The sequence below is a fragment of the Larimichthys crocea genome, chromosome XV, assembly GCF_000972845.2.
Source record: "Larimichthys crocea isolate SSNF chromosome XV, L_crocea_2.0, whole genome shotgun sequence".
Lineage (NCBI taxonomy): Eukaryota > Metazoa > Chordata > Actinopteri > Sciaenidae > Larimichthys > Larimichthys crocea.
Window position 1 is genome coordinate 416,442 of NC_040025.1, and position 19,603 is coordinate 436,044.

At 41.7% G+C, this 19,603-nt stretch overlaps 1 protein-coding gene and 1 long non-coding RNA gene across 5 annotated transcripts in view; one reads left to right on the forward strand and one right to left on the reverse strand.

Annotated features, from left to right (window-relative positions):
- Positions 1-4,164, forward strand: part of LOC113747785 (uncharacterized) — a 10,717-nt gene extending 6,553 nt beyond the window's left edge. The window contains exons 2-3 of the long non-coding RNA XR_003463890.1: positions 3,803-3,887; positions 4,051-4,164. This is a non-coding gene — a long non-coding RNA (uncharacterized LOC113747785). The remainder of the gene's footprint in view (positions 1-3,802; positions 3,888-4,050) is intronic.
- Positions 1,337-19,603, reverse strand: part of LOC104918354 (helicase ARIP4) — a 60,946-nt gene continuing 42,679 nt past the window's right edge. For all 4 annotated transcript variants that reach the window (XM_027288992.1, XM_019270871.2, XM_019270873.2 and 1 more), the window contains 21 exons: positions 15,836-16,076; positions 14,718-14,851; positions 14,307-14,480; positions 10,933-11,150; positions 10,629-10,811; positions 10,357-10,490; positions 9,475-9,671; positions 9,154-9,357; positions 8,912-9,050; positions 8,590-8,767; positions 8,062-8,280; positions 7,698-7,816; positions 7,381-7,505; positions 6,531-6,630; positions 6,219-6,424; positions 5,274-5,449; positions 4,439-4,635; positions 4,015-4,217; positions 3,764-3,853; positions 3,454-3,546; positions 1,337-3,279 (listed from right to left, as the gene is read on the reverse strand). In XM_027288992.1, coding sequence (XP_027144793.1) covers positions 2,171-3,279; positions 3,454-3,546; positions 3,764-3,853; positions 4,015-4,217; positions 4,439-4,635; positions 5,274-5,449; positions 6,219-6,424; positions 6,531-6,630; positions 7,381-7,505; positions 7,698-7,816; positions 8,062-8,280; positions 8,590-8,767; positions 8,912-9,050; positions 9,154-9,357; positions 9,475-9,671; positions 10,357-10,490; positions 10,629-10,811; positions 10,933-11,150; positions 14,307-14,480; positions 14,718-14,851; positions 15,836-16,076 — 4,439 coding nt within the window. In that variant the 3' untranslated portion in view covers positions 1,337-2,170. The remainder of the gene's footprint in view (positions 3,280-3,453; positions 3,547-3,763; positions 3,854-4,014; positions 4,218-4,438; positions 4,636-5,273; positions 5,450-6,218; positions 6,425-6,530; positions 6,631-7,380; positions 7,506-7,697; positions 7,817-8,061; positions 8,281-8,589; positions 8,768-8,911; positions 9,051-9,153; positions 9,358-9,474; positions 9,672-10,356; positions 10,491-10,628; positions 10,812-10,932; positions 11,151-14,306; positions 14,481-14,717; positions 14,852-15,835; positions 16,077-19,603) is intronic.

The window sequence follows — 19,603 nt, forward strand, 5'->3', positions numbered from 1 at the left end:
GTGTGTATTTTTATTTATGTAATCTCTTTTACTTAAAAAAATCATTGCCTAAAAACAGCCAGGTGAAAATGAGAAAAAAAAAACTGTGTTCTTGCGAGTGTTCCTCCTTGTAGCGGAGAAAAAACAACCAACAGAAAATGCCTTTTTGCCTCCATCTTTCTGAATGTTAACTGTGGAGAGGAGAGGTAAAGAGAGAACAGGCGGTCACCAGCGGCTCTCTGAATCTCACCCATCTTACTGTGCCTAGCGAAAAACGATGCAAAACACTCACTCAAGCCTATATATGTATTCGTACAACCCCAGGGAATTAAGCTCGCAACCTGAGTTTTGGTTATGCTTGCGTTGTTAACTGTGTTCATGTCTGTCTGTTGTGTTCTTAGGGTTACAAAGGAATCAGTTAAAAGAAATCTAAAAGTAAATATAAAGTTGTGTTACTGGGTTTGGTAACTTGTTCTGACACGATTCCACCTCTGCTCTGCTGTGTTTCTTTTTCTTTTCATTGTGGCCACAAGAGGTCATTTGAAAACCAAACAATTTTCTTTTTTTTAAGAGAGATGGGTGTAGCTTTGCCAAAAAAAAAGAAAAAAAAAGAGAAATGCACAAGCACATCAGAAAACCTCCCGCATAGAGGATTGTGTCTTAAGAGACCAATAACATTGTCAGACTTAAAATCCACTTGCAGCAGCATGTCCCTTACGGCATCCTCACCGCCAGTCAAGAAATACATATCCATCTCTCTGTATGACCTTGCAGGTAATACTGTACACTGCACTGCACTGTAAAAGAGACACAAATCTGTATACATCTGTAGGCTGGTTGAAAGCTTCATCATGTGACCAAGTTCCTTTTTGATTAACCATGAGCCATCATTCTGCTGTTCCAATCGATCCGCTCTGATCACACTAACTGATCTACTAGGTCGGCACTGTCCTTAAGTGGGAAATCTCCTCCTCCTCCAGAAATGGCTGCAGCAAGAGCTTTAAAAACCACCAGCTCTTTAGTTGGAATATCGTCACAAGTAAAGCTAGCATTTCCTGTTTTTTCTTCTTCCGTGTATTTTTGTTCTCATACTGAATTTGTCCTTAGTTTACTTTTTTTGTTCTCTTTTTTTAAAATGTTTGATTTACCAATTAATTTATTTAGAAGTGCATTTTATTCATTGTTTTTATTTTTCTACAATGTTTTTTTGTCTTTGTTTTTCTTTTGTTGCTTTTCTTTATCTTATTTGTAAGATTTTTCATTGTCATATTACTATTGTTGTTACCACAGAAAATGTTTTTGTTTGATTTGTTTGTTTTAAAGAAGTGATGATCGGCCAGTCTGACCCAGGCCAAAAAAAAAAAAAAAAAAAAAAAAAAAAAAAAAAAAAAAAAAAAAAATCAGATCTTCCCACGTCTGATGCCTAAATAAGAGTCTTTTCAAAAAGGCCTGATTTAAAGGCATTTGAATAAGCATACATTCTTTCATTAGTTTTAAGGTTTCAGTATTTGTCTTAACCACATCCTCAGTAAGCCTCGTTTTCAATAAATTCCAAGATGATTTTTTTCTTAAGAGCAAAAATGTACAATACCCCCTGTCCTGGCAGTGAATTATTGAGTTAAATCAAAATGCTCTCTAAAAGTTCTATTTGAGTTCTTTTAAGAAGAATTCAGTAGCAATATTTGACAAGTGACAAACAATACAATTTCAGTTACTGATATTTAACGAACATTACTACCAGCTAACTTAATTATCAAACCTTTTTTTAATAACAAGTCCACCCTACTGTCATCTTTTTAATTAGCTGAAAAAAGCAAAAGAGCCATGACATTAAGCAAAGCTGCAGAACTAGAATCTCTAACGTCAACAGTACAACTAGTGGCCATCTGTGGTCATTGTAGGCCCACACTCAGCAGTACTAAGTCCAGTGATTATTAGTATTTCAATGCCAGTAGTCCTCTGATTTTCCTTTGATTTTTCCATCTGAAACTTTTTTCTTCTTCTGGTTTTATCTTCTTATATTCAGCATAAAGATTTGTTGCTCTTTGTCCAGTCCGTGTTCAATCTCCACTCAGACTGTTTCTCCAAGGCAGTAGAGATGAACAGAGGAAACATTTTAGCAGGGGCTCAATCGTCGGTGCTTCAGTTCTCTTTCATTTTATATTGAATCAAGCATCCCATTATTTAACTGTCACTGTCCCCTCACCTCAATGACATCATCGTCGTCATCCGAGCTGCTGGCACTGCTAACATTACCGCCGTTCACCAGCACTGTGCCCCGGTGGCCCTCAGACCGTGCTGAGGGAGAGAAGGAGGAAGGAGACGACGAGGACGAACTGGAGGCAGCAGTGGGAGGGTACTGGGAGAGGAAGCTGGCTCCGGCTGGACCAGGAGTAGCAGCTGTACCTGGCAGGCCACCTGGGTGCATCGACCCTGTGTAAAGGCTAGCCAGAGACTGACTGTAAGAGAGAGAGAAGCCCGGCGAGAGCATTCCAGCCATGCCTGCCATGCTGGGGCTCAGCATGAAGGGAGGCAGGGCTCCTGGAACTGAACTGGTACCCTTGACTGATGCAGAAGATGATGATGATGATGATGATGAAGATGAGACGGCGGTAGCAGTGGTTGTTGTAGAAGAGGAGGAGGTAGGGACCGGGCTGGCTCCGCCAAAGCCATACAGATCTGGGTACATGTAACTGGGATCCCCAAGTTGAGTGTGGGGGGGCTGGAAGTAAGGCGAGCCTGCCCCCAATAAGAGTGGGTGCCCCAGTGACCCACTCAACATGACGGGGTTGAGGCCCAGAGGAGGAAGGCCGTAGCCCCCGGTGAAGGGGAAGCCTTGTGAGGCCAGAGGAGCTGAGGAGTGTTTGCCTGCAGAGGGCTGCTTAACGGGCAGCTCATCTATGGACGGGCTGGAGGTTTTGCGCTTGGAGCCTGTTCTCAGGTCCTGGGCAGCGGCAGTGGCGTCCATGTTAGGTTGGATTACGTTAGTCACAGAGGCATCATGGTGGCTCACATTTCCACTAGCAAAACTGCTCCCACTGCTCCCACTGCTGCCATTGGTCTGAACTGGTTTGGTGGAAGGCAAGTTGTTCTCTGCTGCCTTCTCCGGCTGAACTCCGGAGCCTGCATTGGCGCCGGCTCCTGTGCCACCTGTGTAACGCTGCAACTCGCTAATGATCTCTGGGCTGTCAGGTGATAGAGGGCGTGGCACTGTCTTGGAGGGTACCTGCTGCATCCTGTCAGGTGACAGGCAACCGTTACTGCCATTGGTTGACACTTCCTTTGGTGGGGCCTGGGACTCTGAGAAGAAACAAGGGCTTAGATATTAATATTTTTTATCATCAGATAAAAAAAAGGGCTAGATTTGCTTAAATAATCATATTGTGAATAATATTTTGTTCGCTTGATATCTGTTTTCATCTCTGCTACTGTTTGCCTTGAATAGAGATCAGTTCTGGTAATAAATCATCTTACCTTTGGGTGGCACTGTAGTACTCTCCTCTGCAGTCTTGGCCTTAGCTGCTCTGATGGCAAAGATTCGGCCATCAGACGTCCTGATGTAAGTCCCTAAAACAGTCAAAGGTGAAAGAAATGATCAGTACACACAAGGTTTACTTCAACCGCCTGCTTTTGCATTTAGGGCTACAACTGGTGATTATTAAGGTGATATTTTCTCCATGAGAAACATTTGAGAATCTGGAGGCGCAAATGTTTCAGCGATTAATTAACAATCATTGGCAAACACGCAGAAGTTTTCAAGAGTAAAGCAAAGATGTATTTATACCTTTGGTGCCCCTGATGACGTGGATGCTCTCTCCTGCAGTGATCCTGGCCTGGACATCTGTTGAGCTGTTAGTTCCTGGAATAACTATGTCTAAAAGAGAACAGGAAAGACAAATTTACCAAAGGTAGGCGGAAACATTCATCATTCTTCAGCTAATATCATAAGAAGTTGATGATTCAGGGGCAAAATAGACCGACAGAATGAAAATGAAATAAAATTATAAAATTCAAGGAATCAAAACAGTAGCATACCAGTAGTGGTGACGATCCTTTGCACAAACACCCCAGCTTTTTGCAGGCAGTTGACAGGGAACCCCCCGAGGTTGGATCCTGATGAATCGTCGCTTGGGGAAGAGCCTGCAGCCTGCGCCTGTCGGGGCATCATAGGAACTGGAGTTGACTGCACTGGCCGGACACTGGCCACGGGCTTCTCTTCGGTACGTGGCGGTGGACACCTGAGCAGAGAATTTTTATTAGTTTATTACTTATAAAAGCTTTTTTTTTTTCAACTGAAGTTCCCCTGAAATATAAGCTAAATTCTTTAAACACAACTTGTATTATTATGTCACTTGTACTCTTTTAAATTATAAACAAACTAAATAAGACAAGGAAATGTTTTTATTCCATTAGTTTGTCATTTTTATGTTAGCAGCCATCGCTGCTGTGAGTCACTGACCAGTTTCTCTGACTGAAAGCGGGGATGTTGGTGAGACTCTGGTCGCTGGCAGGATAATAGTGAGCGTAAGAAGGTCGTGTGTATGGTACAGAAGCCCTCTTCTCCTCTTCATATCCCTTCCTCGCTGCTTTCTTCTCAGCGCTGCTCAGCTTCAGCTCCCTGCGGTCTATCAGCAGAGACTCGTGGGGGAATGGTTGCTGGAAGGGAGAAAGGGTAGATGAAACAAGACGTGATATAGTTTGTCAGACTTTTTTTTGTCTTTGAAAGAAGCAGAGGAGCATGATGCCATTTTCTTGTGGAAGGTGAATTTTAACTAGCTTATAACAGTGAATTAGCTGCAACAAAAACACATGAAAGTGCCTCACACAGCTAGTTTAAAATCTGCAAGCTCGATTTTGGCGATGAGAGTTAAGTCCTCTGAGGATTCAGGTTTAATTATGAGGTGACACACCACCTCCCGAACTCCAGAACCTCATGAGATATCTAAAAGAGTGTTATAAATATGAAGCAGTGTAAGCAAGTGTAATTTGTATTGCTTGGCGTCGTTCTCATTTCAGGTTCATTCCGCAAGTAGAATTAGAGGGATAATAATGGAGAAGTTTGAAGATTAACATTTTTATTTAAACAGCTACCATACCAGCTAATAAATTATTAAAATGAGAAGAGACTTATTTAAAATGAGCTCTATCTTTATCATATCATCTATCATTTTTAAGCCTCACAAGACCACAATACATTGTAGGCTGGGCAACAGTAAAGTGAAACATCCCCACATGTCCTACTTTTAAATGCCTCCAGGGGGCGTATAGGAATAATGTTCTCTTTGTTCATCTACCTTAGTAATCAGGTGAGGATAGAAGTGCAGGGCCTTCATAAGGACGCCCTCCATGCTGTCATGGGGCAGCAGCTGGACTTGGGACAGGTCTGGCTCTTCCTCCACGAAGTGAAGAAGAGACTCCACTTCCCTCCTGGTGAAGGTCAGCACAGGGTTCAGATCATCCACCACCCGGTCTGATGGAGGAGGATAGGAGAGAGGAATACAGAAGAAAAGGAAAGAGGAAGAGGGTGCAGGGATGTTTGGAGAGAGAGGAGGATAATGGAAGTGACAGGAAGCAGAAAGAGAGCAAATTGTGATAAACTGGTGTCCAACAGCTCTCCAAAGAATAAGCAGTCTCAATGTGTCTGTCTTGCTAGTCAAATCTTACAGAAAACACTTGAGACAGTTTACGCTGTCAGACAAGAGCTTCTTGGCAGAAGGACTGTGGTTTCAACACAAAGCTGATTATTTTTGGAGGGGGGTCGTTCTGTCTGGTTGATGTTTACACAGAAAAGCCTGGACAGGGCTTTTCAGTAAGTACGGTTACTGGTTTAACACAGCTGTCAGCTGTAGTATGCAATATTTGTATTTTTAAGAAGAAATTTAAATGGATTGAGCTTAGTGTGATTTAACATATGTTTTTTTTATTTTCCATTGTGATCCATTTCATATGTGGGTCATTTCTTTTTTCCCCCCTTGTTCCTTTCCTTAGCTCCTGTGTTGGTTTTTGTGACACGACTATGTTGCCATTTCAGCCAGTACTCTAAAGACACCAAATACCAACACTAAATTAAAACAAATATTGCAAAAATGTCCCCAGAATATCTAGAAATATGATAATCGAGAGTATTAAACAACATCTTTAGTGTAAACAGGAAACAAAAAAACACCTGCACATTAGATGAATTCTTGCCTGAAGCAATATCCCATAGACATATCTCACTGATGCATTTTTCGACTCACCTGACATGCCCTGTTTGGAGATCTGTCGGTCGTAGATCTTCTTCTCCAGAGTGAAGTCACACACAAGCCGGTAGATATGACACGGCTTCCTCTGACCATAGCGGTAGACGCGGCACACGGCCTGGGCATCATGGCACGGGTTCCATGAGGCGTCAAACACCACCACGCGGTTCGCCCCAATCAGGTTTACGCCCAGACAACCAGCCCTAAGACCCAGAGAGGTCAGTCGAGTAATGTTTGTTATTGACATTTGAAGACCATATCTCAATATTATTCCACATGTGTTTTCTTCCATGTTATTATCTGTGTTACCTGGTTGACAGCAGGAAGACCAATGCTGAGGTGTTGGACGGATCGTTAAACTGGTTTATCAGTCTCTCTCTCTCTGAGGCTGTTGTGCTTCCATCCAGTCCTGCAAGACATCACACAACCAACAGAGAGTTAAAACAGGATTTTCACCATCTTTGTGATACAAATATAGTCTTATAGAATCTTATTACTTATATAATTATAATAATTCAGTTATTTACATGTTCACACGTAGAATCTACAAAGGACAATGTTACGTAAACTTTATCTATGTGGATTTGATTCTCCACCTTCTGTTATATTTAATCTAAAGATAAAATAAAATGTTTCAAAAGTTTCAACTAAAGACATGATAACTGTTTAACTTATAAGACATTGTTTAAGTCAAGTCACTTTGTTGACATATCAATTTATCAGTTAATGGCTGAGATGACTTCGATAATGGATACAGCTCATGTTTAACAAGACTGAAACACACAAACACCAGCTCTACAAAAACTGTGATTTCCTTCCTGTGTCCAAACCACAAACAAAAGCCTGACTGTTATCAAGAAACACCAGCAGGTGGCAGCACTTATTGTAAGTCAATGATTGGAGTATCTCGCTGCACAACCAAACCACTGTAGTCAGAAATATCCTCAAGAAAAACTGACAGTGTGTACCATCGATTAAGCACAGTGGACACGGCGCACCGTGTGTCACTTGTCACTGTACTAAAAATAACTTCTCAAGCTGTCTCCTCCTACTCAAGCCTATTGTCATGTAGTCAGTGGCCCCAACAGCAGGTTTCTAGGTGTTTTGGATATTAAGCTTATTTATTGAACCAAATACTGAACAATTAATGATCACTTACTGTAGTAGTTGAGGTTCCGCACCCAGTTCTGGTTAGGTCTGTCTCTGCCAGACGTGTTGGGCGACGGAGGTACTGGTCTCTTAACCAGAAAGTCCTCGATCACTGTCAGTGTGGACAAACTCTGACTGCAAGAGGCAGACAAAGAGCAAAATTAGATATTGTGTCATGTAAATGAAATGCAAAACAGAATTTCACTGAATGAGAGAAAAAGACACTTTCCTTTCCCACTTAGGTGACAACTGTTAAAATGACTAATAATAAAAATAGCTGATAAAACATCTTGAATTCGTGTCATGCTCATGTCGTCTGAATTATACCTGAAGACAAGGAGCTTGTCTCCCTTTCTGACGCTCTCCTCTATCAGGTGGAACAGCAGCACCATTTTTGCAGAGTTCTCCAAGATGCCGGGCTTATAGTCACACATGATGTCCTTTGCCTGGCCATGTGAGAAGAGAGAGAGACTGTTAAAATTTACTGTACTACTGAACAGCAACTTTATGTTCATAGTTCAGCTGATTAGATAAGATGTCCTCATTTAATCAACTGACTTAAAAGAAGTGAGGTCATAAACCAGTTGATTTGCTAATAATAATATATAATAATAATTATATATATTATTATAATAATTATAATCAACAAATAAAAATATTCAATGATTTCTTAAACTCTCTTTTGACGTACCCATTCATAAGTGACGACCTGATTGGCTTTCTCCTGCAGCTGATTGAGGCTCAGTCCACCAATGGGGTTATGATTCTCCAGGGGCTTTGCCTTTTGGTTAGGTGCGGTTGGACAACGAGCCGGACCTGTGGAAGTGATGTCATCAAGATCCAAGTCTTGGTCACTTGCCAAGTTCTCCTTCTGTAAGGCCTCGTACAGTACGTCCGGATGGTTCCAGATCTGATGGATAACAGAAGACGAGCAGAGTGAAGACACTTTCTCAAGGTGACAATTAATGGATTTGTCAAGTATGGTAATTATGCAGGAGTTTATCTTTCTGTATAAACATGTTGACTCAGATAATAACTTGTGTAATGGCACTACAAGGAGCGAGAAGACATTTGTAGAGGTAGTTTTGAAGCTTAACCTCTAACTGCAAATAAAATGACTTATGTAATTTTATGAATAAAAATGGTTTGTATGTATGAAACATATTTCTAGAGGTCCTTTCGTATTTAGGTGGTGTTCCACACATGCCCTCCTCCTCACCTTGCAGCAGACACAGAAAGCCTTCAGAGGGTTGAGGCTGAGCCAGCCGGTGTTTCCTGCCTCTCTGAAGCGATTCATGAACTCTGTGTAGAGCGCCCGTTGCAGGGGAGACAGACGCACCAGGATCACATGCTCTTCTTTAGAGGGCAGCTGGTCCTTCAAGACATCATGACCACGTCTGAAATAAAGACAAGTGTTATTAAAATTGAAAAAAAGGTAGGAAAAATGTCAAGTTTGACTAGTAGAACCTTTGTATTCTCTATTAAATGTTTAAGGGAGGTCAAGTTTTTCTTTTCTAGGCAGTAGTTGTGTGTTGTCTAACCTCTGTACGAAGCCCTCCAGGAGGCTGTGCAGGACGTGGCTCCTGTACCTCATCAGCTGGACATCCTGAGGTGTGCTGTCCACACACTGCCCGTTCAGAATGGGACGCTCAAACATGTTACTGAACTCCTGCCGAGTACCTGAAATATGTGTAGGATGTAAAAACGGTAGTTATAAGACTGACAAGAAAACTTTTGATCTTGAAGACCTGCCAACAAAAAGCTTCTTGATCTTGTCCTATACCTAAGAAGTCAGGTCGGACAAAGTCGACCATGCACCAGTACTCAATCAGGTTATTCTGGAGCGGATAGCCGGTTAGGACCACACGGCGTCGGGTTCGGATGTTCTTCAGAGCCTGTGATGTGCTGGCATGGCAGTTCTTGATACGATGGCCTTCGTCACAAATCACCACATCTGGGCCAGGCCGGGCCAAAGCTTTCTCAATACCTGGGGGAGGAGATCAGGCAAAAAAGTGAGATTTTACTAAAAGGAAGCATTTTATCCTCTTTGCCCCCCCTCTTCATTCTTCCCTTTTACCCCCTCTCTCCTTTTTATCTCTCCCACCTTTGAGCAGTTCCTGCTGTCTGTCCTCCTCGTCCAGGTCGATGACAACAGGTCCCGCTGCTTTCTTGCTCTTCTTCTTCCTCCCAGCCACAAAGCTCTTCTTTAGCGACAGGAGGCGGTACATCTCGTAGCCCATCAGCAGCACCCCTCCGTCCCGTGCCCAGTTCTCCACCACCGTGGCTCTGGTCGTCGTGTTTCTGGGTAGCAAAAAAAAAAAAAGGTAAGTAAAGTTGCTGCTTGTGTTACTTCCTAATTTTACATTTTGTTTTTTGCTTTAATTTAAAACTTCTGAGTCTGCCTGACACAAACAATAAACTTCAACAGAATATAACGTTTATTTTAGTGCAGTTTAGTTTCTAGGAGTTGTGCAGGCAAGATCATTTTAAACTGAGCTCAGACAGAGAATAAGGTCACTGTGTCACTTCCAGACAAAGCTGCATCATTGAATTTGCACGCTGATCACGCAGCATTCCTTCATTCCTCCTTAATCTCAAACACACGCACACGCACACACACACACACACACGTCAGTCAGAAAATCTTTGCAGCAGTAGCAGCTGTTAAGAAAGAGGAAAAGAGGACGAGGCAGATGGGGATAAAGTGCAGAGGCAGGCCAGCAGACGATCAGTGCTGTTTATTTTGTTTTTTTGGAAGGAAGTCTTTAAATTGCTTTACATGAATGTGACTGCATTCATCTGCCTGAGATGGATTTTAAATGAAACAAAGACCCGGCTGCATGTGTTGGATGTGTCTGAGGAAGATAGAAAATGCCTTGCAGGCCTTTTTTTTTTGACTTCATGTTTTTTTAAGAAGTTTCTCTTTATCTGCTCTCAACCACAAAGCAGGTCGGGTGAAAGGATTCAGACTGTTCCCGTCACTCACTTGTGTTCGTCGTTGAGGATGTGAACCTTAAAGGTGCGAGGTGTCACCAGTCCTGGATCGGTATCTGGAGGTAACGCTTCTGGGGGTGGGACCCACATGTTAAACTCGGACAGCCAGTTCTGCAACGTGTTCACCTAGGATGAAGTCAAGAAGCAAATCAGATTCAGTTCTCATAGTCGCCATATTGTTTCTGTTCAAACTAAGTAAACGACTTTAAGACATCATTTTGGGCTGCAGTATCTTGTGACAGGCATTTCTGCACAGATGCTTACAGGTACGATGGCGAGCACTGTGTGAGCCTGGGTGTGTCTGAACAGGACATCGATGAAGGAGATGACCTGCAGCGTTTTGCCCAGGCCCATGCTGTGAGCGAGGATACAGCCAAATCCTGTGCTACTGTTAAACCTCTCCACCGACTCCACCAGGTTGTCGTACAGGAAACGGATTCCACCGATCTGGAGAAAAGACAAAGTTGGAGCCATCATGATAAGAAAAGACGTAAAACATAGGCAGAATTTTGCTTAAACCACAGACAGGAGAAGCAAACATTTGCTTCGAGCGCAGCAGTAAAAATACCTGGTGAGGTTTGACCGCTCGTGCCAGCTGAGGTGACAGGAAAACATCATTCTCTGTGGTTGGATGGTTCAAGTTGACCAGCACCCTTCCATGGGTGTCTGGCTGATTAAGGGCGTCATTGGCATGCGAGCCACTGGGTTCACGCTCTTCCACACTGGTGGACTCGTTACTGACCTGGACGACGGCGTCGTCCTCGCCTGAGCTCAGTTCGATGACATCTGTGGGGAGGGAGGGTGTGAGTGACAGGAGGGTGAAAATGACATTGCATGTCTTGTAACAGTTTTTAATGATTTGAACACTTTCTGATGAAGAAACTTCATCAATGGTGAACTTACAAATATCTTAGTGGGGGAAAGAAACTTGGCAGCAGCTTTTCTTATGAAAACTCTTACTATCATTTCATTGCCCTCGACTACACGGCCCCACATTCATCTCAAAATGATGTGGTCAAACTGTGGCTCAGTCACGAGCACAACTTGTGTGATGTGACATCAAACATGGACGTCATTGTGTGTGTTCGCGTGTGAAAACCATGAAACTCATATCTGATAAAAAGGACTTCAACGTCACCGGTATCAAGTGGTGAGAGTTATACAAGCTGGCAGTCTGCGAGGGCATGACGGAGAAGGGAGAGGTGTGTGTGTCAGTATGTTAGTGTGTGTGCGAGAGAGAGAGAGCGAGAGAGAGAGAGAGAGAGAGAGAAAGAGAGAGAGCGCTTATATAACTGCAGTGAATGGCTGGTTATACAAGTAGGATTAGAGTGGAGGGGGAGACTGGTTATGTAACCCCAACTAGAAATGTCACTGTGCCACTGCGAGAGTGTGTGTGTGTTCATTATGTGTGTGTGTTCAGGATTAGCCAGCTTTATTGCTCCACAGACTTGCTCTGATCTGTCCTACAGACACTCTCTGCCTTTCATCTCTCCATTCGTTTATTTTTTTTTTGCCTCATTCACTTTTGTCTTTCTCAGCTCCCAAATCTACATTTTCTCTGTCTTTGTTCATTTGCCCATCCCATCGGTCTCTCTCACACTGTGTGTGTGTGTGTGTGTGTGTGTGGTGTGTGTGTTGCAGGTGTGTGTGTGCCTGCAGTTTGCTCCCCGTATTCGCTTTCAATGCAGAATGTACTGTATGTGTGTTTATCTCTAGCAGAGTGTGTTTATCCTTGACTGTTTGAATGACAGTGTGTGTGTGTGTGTGTGTGTGTGTGTGTGTACTTGGGCAATAAGGGAACGGTACATGATGTACCCTGTGGAGGTTTTGAATATTCTGATGCACATGGCAGCTAATCTACGAAAACCACACACAAACACACACACCCTTAATAGGAACAGGAGTTTTTTGACTTTGACTGCTTGCTCAAATCTGTGCAGGAAGGTTTTCACTAAATGTTTCTAAAAAGGCTGTGGTTACTCTTGAAGAAATTGAAAGAAAACTGCATGAACGCCAAATTTAGTTGGAAATACAGTCTTTTCTTCATATAATCTTTACTGAGATGTCAGGAAGGCTGGAGTGAGCACAGATGTCACAAAGGTGAATCAGCAGGATGTGTTTTTATGGACATGAACTTTAATTCCTACAAGTCATCCCTGCATCTTCAGATGATCTCAGATGAACACGGGCCCAGATGTCATGCCGTGTTGAGTAAAAACCTCATTCAGCAAATTCGGGTTGTTTCGCAACGTTATGTTTTTTTTTCCCCCTGGAAATTGGAGCTGATGCAGCCTTTTAATGTGTCGACTTTCCAGACCCCTGGGCTCAGAAAACAGTTTGAAACCAGTGTGTAATTTAATAACTGCATGGCTGTCATGAGGCTATTAAGGCTGCTTTGCTTAATCTAGGAGATTGATGCTTTAGAGATGTGAGATTTCCATCAGACACCAGCAAAGGTGCTAGAACTGGGCATATCAGATTGCCCCAGCAGATTGGCTTTATGTCCTGTGGTTGAACTGGGCAGCTGAAAGGTATGAATGTACGAAGCTGTAATGAATGTTAGCTAGTAAAAACATCTGTGTCCTGAAAACATTTTTCAAAAAGTTATCAATAAAGACAGATGGCAAACTTTAAGATTGGTTCCAGTTTAACTTCAGGAGCTTGTTGAACTCCGTGGCCCCAGGTTTTCTCAACCCAGACAGCCATAAATATGTTTCATATTTTTAAAAATTGTGCAGTTTCTCACTGGGACTAAACACAGTCTGGACCACTTGAGCTATCATCATCATCATGCTATCTGTTTATGGGTCATATTTCCATCAAAACTCCAAAGCATATCATCATTGCAGCAGCCCTTCAACTGAAATGCTCCCTATGATAGAAAACTGAAAACCCATTACTTTAACAGATAGATGAAACCAGCAATATTACAGATGTCATGTCTGGAAGGAGTTTTAATCTTTATATGTTGTACTCGAAAAGGCATCATAAAACATCCAAAGTTACACTTTTAACAACTCTCTGCTGCTACTGTGGTCAGAAATCAGTCAAACTGATCAAAAATTACAGTTTGAAAAACACATCTTTGTTAGTGGGATACACTGTCTAGACATGTCTGACTGTGCCCTCTAAAACTCTGAGATATTGGGCTACTTTAGCCGCCAACAAATGCCGAATTACTCAAAACCGAAGCTTTCTGATTCATGTTAGTCATGGTTATAAATCTATCCTTAAATTTCTAAAGCTTCATCTGAAGAAAATCACATATGTAGGCATCTTAAGAATTAGCATCTGGTTTATTTAAGACTTTGCCTAGCCATGCAGACAGCTGAGAATATACAACTGGACAGCAGGTATTAACTTCACAGCTCAGTGTCCCTCTCTGCTTTCATGACATTCTGACCTACTAGCTTACTTACACAATCAAAGGTTGAAGCGGCAATCTGTTCTGAAGAAGCTCAACGTGTTGGGCATGATTCAGACAACTGAACTCTGCGGTCATTATTCACAGAGATAAATGCAGCACGGTTAGCATGAAAACAGCTGCACCTTATTTCAAACCTTGATTCTCCATGGAAATGTGATTTTTTTTTAGGGTTTCAGGGTCTCTTATTTTAATCTGCTTGTTTCATGACACTTTATTTTGCTATTTAAAAAAATTAACAATAAACGTAATTTGCAGATTCTGGGATTCTTCATGATTCTTCAAGTTTACTATGTGTGCCATTCAGTAGGGGGCACACATAGTAAACTTAAGGATCCACTTAAAACAGGAAGTACAAAATAAAACACTGCTTCAAGGCGATGACATTTGAGTCATAAAATATGTAAGAAACAAGCAAACCTTTACTCTGATTGTTAAGATATTTTATAAGTTTGAAGTATTCTGAAAAATTATGAATTAATGCACAAGTCCTTTGGTAATAGAGATGAGTGTCTCACCTGTTTTCCGTGTGTGCTCTGTGGTAATGGAGGTGGGTATGTTAGTTTTGCTGTCATCCTCGCTGATGCCAGTGCTGCTGGAGTCCAGGCAGATCACTTCCTGTCTGACTGACTTCACTTCTTGCTGTGATGCTGCTGATGCCGACGATACCGACACATGTTTTGTCACATCACCTGGAGGTAGGAACAAGAGAGTGAAAAAGAAAAGAGGAAAGACAAAAGGAGACAGAAAATTGGGAATGAATGATGGGCATGAAGGGAAGGACAGACAACATCAACCTATACCCAAGCAAGCTGTTTTCATGGCTTTTGGGATTAGTAACTTAGGTTGTGATACATGTTGAGTAGTAGTGTCTGATGGACCAGTGTTAGTATTAATGGAAGCATTTATTTGGAGGTTCACGCTCTCACCAGTTGTGTATTCAGGCAGCAGTGGTACCGGGAACTCCTGTTGTCTCTGATGCTCCAAACGTCGCCTCCTCTCCAACTCATCCTGCTGGGCGGCTTTGGTCACTGCCTCCAACTGATGATCCCTTAGCAACTTCCTACACAGACACAAGAGAAAAAAAACATTGGTAAAAAAAAAAAAACCCAGCTAATATTTGTAGGATGCTGGGAGTTGGCCTGCCTAAAACTTTGGTATATCTTTTTTTATGTGTAAACACTGGCACAAATAGATAATCTGCATTTATCATTATTATTATTATTAACTTATTCTTTCCTCTTGTTGTTATTGTTAGTTTCATTTTGGCACTGCCTTCAGCTGAGTCTTGCAAAGTTTCTATAGAAACAGAGGGAACTCCTGATATTTTGACTGCTGCATCATTTCATTATTTGAGAGAGACTGATATGAAACAAATAATTCATTGTTGAAAATTCTAACCCTTCTGGTTAGGAGAAAGGTAACTAATTAGTGTTAATAATATAATATAGGCACTTTTAATGTAATATAAGCATTGAGGGAAATTACTCCACACAAACACTGAAACCTGAGTTTGCATCTCTGACACGTTTGATGATATTGACGCCGTTATGTAAAAGCAACAGCATACTTGTGGCTGACCTCCATCGTGGTTATTGGCAGCCGGAGGAATGAAGCTGCAGACGGAGCATGCTTAAGTATAATTAATGACAGATTTCGTCAGTAATTGGTGTGTGCTTTAGTCATAATCAGCATGAACACAGGGAAATATTATCCAACAAAAGATGAATGTTATTACAGAACGTGTTGAATAATTTGAGTACTCCGCATCTCAGCAGAAATATACTTGTTTTGACTGTGTTGTAATGTAATATAAAAAAACATATCACTATCCACAGTGCGCCTTGTATTTCATGATCAACGATCTTCAGATGATTCATTACTTCAGTGGTAACCTGACCTTGATATAATATTAATATAATGAACTCTTCACCTGAAGCTTTAATAAGAAATCCCTGCAGAATAAACAGCTTTGCATCCATTTGAACTCCTCCACAAAGACAAAGACAATCTTACAATCTTTCTAGTTCAAGTGAGAGTACAGTACCTGATGTTACGTCTCATGTGTGTCGGTTTGGAGCCCCTCTTTTTGGCTCCTGTCAGGACAGAGGGAGGGGAGGGGCTTTGGCTAACCGGCCTGGATTGGGGTCTGGACAGCTGGGAGGCAGGAGGGTGGGCCGGTGTCTCTCCCGAAGGTGAGGTAGATGGGGGAGGGGTGCACTGCCACGCAGCTGAGTCGCCTCCCTGAGCCTCATTCTCAGTGCTGAAGGGGGCACTGTGGGACTGGTCTGTGTGACGAAAAGAATAAATTAATGGTTATTTTTATGTAATAAAAAAGGAAATATTAAAGTATGAGTCCTTAACGGCCATGGCACTGAATCAATTTCAATTAAAATCAGTTTAATTTAATTTGTGTTGCTATGGAAGTCAATAAATTCTCTGAACTAGTCCAATCTTGAAGCTAACGCAAAGCTTTCTACATATTACTGGCAGTTTTCTGCAAAAATAATGTTGCCCCAAGATACATGGTAACATTTCAAAATTAAAATTCAAGAATCAATTCTGAATTCCCAAAGATTCCCACCATCGTCTTTGAACTATCCGGGGAGCATCAGCACGTCCTGCTGTTTTATATTACCTACTGATCCTGTACATACTATGTGAAGGCCTTTTATTCAAATCACTGCTACCACAAGTCAAGAGCCTGTTTCAGATGTTAATAATAAAAAAGTCCCAACTGCCAAAACCAGTACACTCCTCCCTCAAACGCTAAGTGGGTTTTGTCATCAGATGAATATAGTAAGGCCTTCTGGGCGTGTCATCACATCTATTGTTATCACTGGCAGTAAACAGGAAGACGTTATAAATTATATAAATAAATCGCTATGTGAACAATCCCAAGTCAAATGTGCAAATCCTCCCATGAAGCACGTCTTTAGTATCATTACTGTATTATTTTTCCATTATGATGTGGATGAGACACTCCTTGTACATAAAAACAGGACAGTGACTTGGCAAAGTTACGTGTGCACTACAAGAGATGGACGCACAGTACACATGTACAACTGGATATTTGAATTTTTATCCCTTTTACTGAAAGTCTGTCCAACCACAATCCTTCTACGTAAAAGAGACAAAATAAAAGTAACATCTATTTTTAAAAAATGATCATATTTTTGTCCAAACTCACTTCTTTGCCACTTTAAAAACTCCAGTATTACAGTCAATGTATAAGATCAAAGAAAATTTGCTATTTTATTTTTACAAAATGGTTAAATGTCATCATATTCACATATCTCTCACAGTGGTGTTTCTTAAATTCATGAGGACCTGCTTGTTCAAGCTGCTGACATCTTTCCAAACACGTCTGTTTACTGTGTTTGACATGGAAACTTCCATCAAACTGGTTTGACTCATTCCAGCTGCTGTTGTCAGCCGGAGGCCTGTGAGAATTTAAGTTTTCAAATGTATTCAAATTAACATTTAACTCAACTACATTTACAAAACACCCTGAAGAAGAGTCCTCTCATCCTGAGCCACAGCATATTTCAATACCAAACCGTGAAAACTAATACTTATGGAGCTCTGTTCTGTCCGTCTGATACTATTTTTCAACCTTGTCTTCGTTTCTACTTCTCTCTCTCTCTGTTTCTTCTCCCCTCAATCTGCCTGAATTTCACTTTCACCTTCTTCTCCACCTCTTCTCCTCCTCCTCCTCCTCCTCCTCCCTCTCTCCCTCTCAGTTGTTCTGGCAGAGACACACTGAACCAGATCTGAGCTTATGTAAGAGCTGGATCATAAATATGGACGGCTTATGAAACACAAGACAGGACACAAACACTGACACCGCACACACACACACATAAAACCACACACACACAAATTCCAGAAGACAAGTGTTCACATAAGAATATAAAATCAACACACACATGCACAAATAAACACACACAAATGTGTAGGCCAGTCCAGCCAAGAATCGGTCTGGGATGTCTGGACAAACAAGGACAAACTGCCAACACATGATTTCCAGTTCTCACACACACAAACACACACACAGAGGAGGGCATATAAGACATGTTCACTGCATGACACCTGGCAAACCTGCGTTTTCAGTTTCCCACATTATCAGAGTCACGCATGTGCGCACACACGCAGGGATCCTTAACATAATTGAGGATGGAGGCTGGTGATGAGCTCACTGTGTGTTGAAAAACAACTTACATAAAACGCCCCTTCAGTCCATCTACGCGATAACAAACTTCTTGATGTGTCTGCTAATAACACAGTAATAATGATAACAGTAAATCTAATGACAGGTGATGAAAGTGTAAAATCAATTAAATTCACTTTTTTGTTTTATTTATATAGCATGAGATCTGGATCAGGTCCAGGTCCAAACTATAAATCCATAGATCAGTATCATTTTTTGTTTAAATGAATTTATGCACATTGAAACAACTTCTTTGTTCTGAACTCAACAACCACTAGATGGCTTGTCATGGTAATCAGAGGATGAATCCTGCTGATTCTGGTGATCCACGTTTGCTCTGACACCACCAGCAGGTGTGTTTTTGAGTGAAAAATCTGACAATAGTCTGAATAATAATATGTGTACGCAATCTGAGTGGACATCCCATAACCTTTAATATTGCACCGTCAAACATTCCCATCAGCCTCTGCTGTTTGATGTCAATTAGCAATTAGCTTAGCAAATTAGTGGTTTAAACTGTACTGGTTCAACATTAACATGGTAGCATTATTAATGTTAGTCAACAGCATGGCTGTAGACTCTAGACTTGTTCTCAACAATCCACCAGGTTTAAAGCTTGTGTGTGTGTGTGTGTGTGTGTGTGTGTGGGTGGTGGTTTCTTGCAGAGTCATTATGAGGAAATTGGTTAAGTCTGCGTGAGTCTTTTCATCTCAGAGTCCCTTGGTTGGGTTCAATCCACAATAAGCACTTACATTTAAGGTTTCACTATGTTTCTTTTGGCTACAGAAACCAGGTAGGCCCCATGGCTCCTTTCAATGACTTTCAATGGGTTTTCATATGAGTACAGTATGTGCAGCACTGTGACGTCTGTAGAGTGTTTTGCTCATGCTAATTACCCAGTCCTCCTCCAGTCCTCCTCCATCCACTTATTCCAATCGAAAACACAGGAAACATGGAAGATGATTTTTTTTTCTCTGAATGAGCTGCCGGATGTGAAAGCTTTCATGACATCGGACACAGTTTATTATTAGTTATTATATATAGTTATTAGAGATACGACAGCAAAACAAGTTACCCTGGTTTACCCGGAAACTCTATCTTACAAAACAGTTATATAACGATTCCTGAAATGCACAGAGACACAACACACACACACACACACACAAATACACACACATGCGCGCACACATGGGGAGCACTCAAAAGAGACACTGAGGGGGCAGACAGGAAAGAGAGAGGAGAGGGGGGGAGAGATGAAAGAGAGGTCATCATTCAAAGACAAAGAAAAAGATATTTACTTGAGAGTGAGAGGTGGTGGAAAAACACACACACACACACACACACACACACACACACACACACACACACACACAGTTTCTGGGAAGCAGGACTGCTTCCTCTGTTCGGGTTAAGAGGACAACAAGTCCAGGAATTATTCACCAAGAGGCAGAGAGAGAGAGAGATATGCAGGCAGGGCTTTTATGAAATACGTTACGAAATATGATTTTATTACTTGTAAAGCACACCTTGTGCCCGTAGCCAGTGTCCGCACACGCATGCAGCACCTGATTTCAAGACGGTTTATTGTATCTGAAGTGTTTATGT